Source organism: Pteropus vampyrus, unplaced genomic scaffold (assembly GCF_000151845.1).
Source record: "Pteropus vampyrus isolate Shadow unplaced genomic scaffold, Pvam_2.0 Scaffold131, whole genome shotgun sequence".
Classification (NCBI taxonomy): domain Eukaryota; kingdom Metazoa; phylum Chordata; class Mammalia; order Chiroptera; family Pteropodidae; genus Pteropus; species Pteropus vampyrus.
This window is the reverse complement of record NW_011888912.1, coordinates 2423084-2425342: the sequence shown is the minus strand read 5'-3', so window position 1 is coordinate 2425342 and position 2259 is coordinate 2423084. Positions and strand designations below refer to the sequence as shown.

The following is a 2259-nucleotide window of genomic DNA, read 5'->3' as shown; positions in this document are numbered from 1 at the left end:
CGTGCCCGGCTTCTCCGAGCCCCGGGAGCAGCACTGGCCCACGGCAGCGAGGAACGGCAGCAGGGTGGAGGCGGGCAGCTCGGGCCCCAGCTCCCAGCGCGGAAACTGCAGCCTCCGCACCTGCCTCTCCTTCCCGCTGGCCCCCTGGGGACAGAGCCGTAGCGTCGGAGCCAGAGCAGGCACGGACCCTTCCCTGCACGTCCCACTGCCCGTGGCCCCCACCCACCTGTGTGACCCTGAGCAGGGTGCAGGGCCAGCCCGCTGCGTCACTCTCGGCCTCCCAGCGCGCTGTCACCGGGCCCGTGACAATGGGCTGCAGCTCCGTGGGCCAGCAGTCCTGTGGCCGGACCAGGTCAGGGCTGCTCAGGCAGCTCCCCCGGCTCTCTGCCCACCCTGGTCGGCGGCCACAGTACAGACGCCCTTCCCAATCCCAATCTGAAGCCTCCGCCCTCTGTCCCGCGGCCCCTCACCTCGTCGTGGGTGTCCGAGGGGCACAGGGAGATCAGCACCTGGGCCTGGTGCTCCCACACCAGCTGCCAGAGCTCCTGGGGCCGGGCGGGGCCCATCAGCACCACGTGGTCGTGGCCCGAAGGCCCGCCCTGCAGAGCACAGTGCTTTGGCCCTGGACACTGAGTGACCCCACCCACCCAGCTCTGGGCCCCAGAAGCACAGATGGTGGGAGGGCAAGCCACAGGGTCGTCTCACGGGGAAGAGCCAGGCTCTGGGCATCTCGTCAGGGGGGCTCCCCTCGTCCTCCAGAGAAAGCCACGCTGTAGAGCGGTCATCTGAGGGAGGCCAACAGGAGGGTGAGGCAGCCAGAGGTCCCGGCTAGGCCAGAGGGCCCCCACCCACCCCAGCAAAGCACTCACAGGAGGCCGTGCTGTCCTGCTTGCAGCCAGGAGGGGGCGGCACCGAGCCAGCCGCTGAGATGGCCTGGAGCAAGAGCTGGGAGCGGGGCGGGGAGTGAGGTGGGGGCAGGTGGCCCTCGCGGCCACCCGGCCGCCCGGCCGCCCGAGGCGTACCTGGTGCTCCACCAGGAAGCCGGCGTTGGCATTCACGGCCCTCTCGGCACAAGCCTGTGCAAAGTCGGTCACGGCAATGCGCTGGGGCCTGGGGCCGGGGCGGACAGGCGAGGGGGCGCTGGGGGTTCTCCAGCTCCCACCTCCGGTCCTCCCGGCCCTGCGGGAGGACAGCAGTCAGGGCCGATGTCGGCGGGGACGGGAAACCGCATCCCTCCCGGGGGGCTGACTCACCGGGAGCTGGCCGAGGGCCCTTCCAGAATCTTGCTCAGGAGGCAGCTGTGCAGGAAGATGTACTGGCTCTGGGGCGAGAAGGTGCCGGCTTGGGGAGCGTGACCCGGAAAGGGGGGGACGGGGCGGGGGCGGGAGGGAGCCACTTGGATGCCCTTGCACTGTCCCATGGTGCCAAAGCTGGCAGGGGCCTGCCCCGCCCCCTCGGCCGAAAAAGGACTGGGAGCCCAGAGGCAAAGCAACACGGCCCAGCCCAGCCCTCCCCAGGGCCCTCTGTGTGCCCCATGAGCCCCTTCGGACCCTGAGGCGCTGGCCGCCACCCCGGCCACTACCCCGGCCACTGCTCACCGGGGTCTGGATCATGAGCGGCCGGTGCAGCCGCAGAGCACACACGGCGTTGAACACGTCCACCGCCTGCTCCTCCTCCAGCTGCTGCAGCAGCCTGACCAGCGCCACGAAGGTGCCCGAGCGGCCCACGCCCGCACTGCAGGGACAGCCCCGGGGGCTGAGCGGCCTGCCCAACGCCAGGCGGGGCCCTCCCACCCGCGGCCGGCCGGCCTCACCTGCAGTGCACTAGGATGGGCCCGGGGCCCTGGGTGGCCCTCGCCTGCTCCCGCACCAGGTCCGCGAAGGCGAGCAGGGAGCCGGGGCCCTCGGGGACGCTGTGGTCGGCCCAGGTGGTGAACTGCAGCTGCTTGACCCTCCGCCGCTGGGGCTGGACCGTCTGAGGAGTGCAGGCAGATGGCCTCCTAACTCCGGGAGCCCTGGCCCAGCCCCCCGACTTCCTGCTCCCGATCCTGAGGGTGAGCATGACGCCTCCCCCGTCAGAGTGGCCGGCCTGTGGTGTCGTGGCTCTGCCTCCCCCTGGGTCTGGAAACTTCCTGGCTCTTCCTCCAGGCTCCTGGGTAGTCTTTGCCTATAGATGGGGCCTAGGCAGAGGGGTGATGCTGGTCCCCAGTTTTCTGTCCCAGGAGGCCTCAGGCTGGGAAGGCTGATGGGGCCCAAGGGG

The 2259-nt window shown here is 70.9% G+C and overlaps 1 protein-coding gene across 1 annotated transcript in view; it reads right to left on the bottom strand.

Moving 5' to 3' along the window:
• LOC105296947 (receptor-type tyrosine-protein phosphatase V-like) overlaps nt 1–2259 on the bottom strand; it is a 15780-nt gene that overhangs the window by 2252 nt on the left and 11269 nt on the right. The window contains exons 21-28 of the mRNA XM_023534776.1: nt 1814–2166; nt 1599–1734; nt 1254–1321; nt 1023–1179; nt 870–945; nt 706–785; nt 471–599; nt 6–337 (exon numbers count right to left, since the gene is read on the bottom strand). Of these exons, the coding sequence (XP_023390544.1) occupies nt 6–337; nt 471–599; nt 706–785; nt 870–945; nt 1023–1179; nt 1254–1321; nt 1599–1734; nt 1814–2166 (1331 nt within the window). The remainder of the gene's footprint in view (nt 1–5; nt 338–470; nt 600–705; nt 786–869; nt 946–1022; nt 1180–1253; nt 1322–1598; nt 1735–1813; nt 2167–2259) is intronic.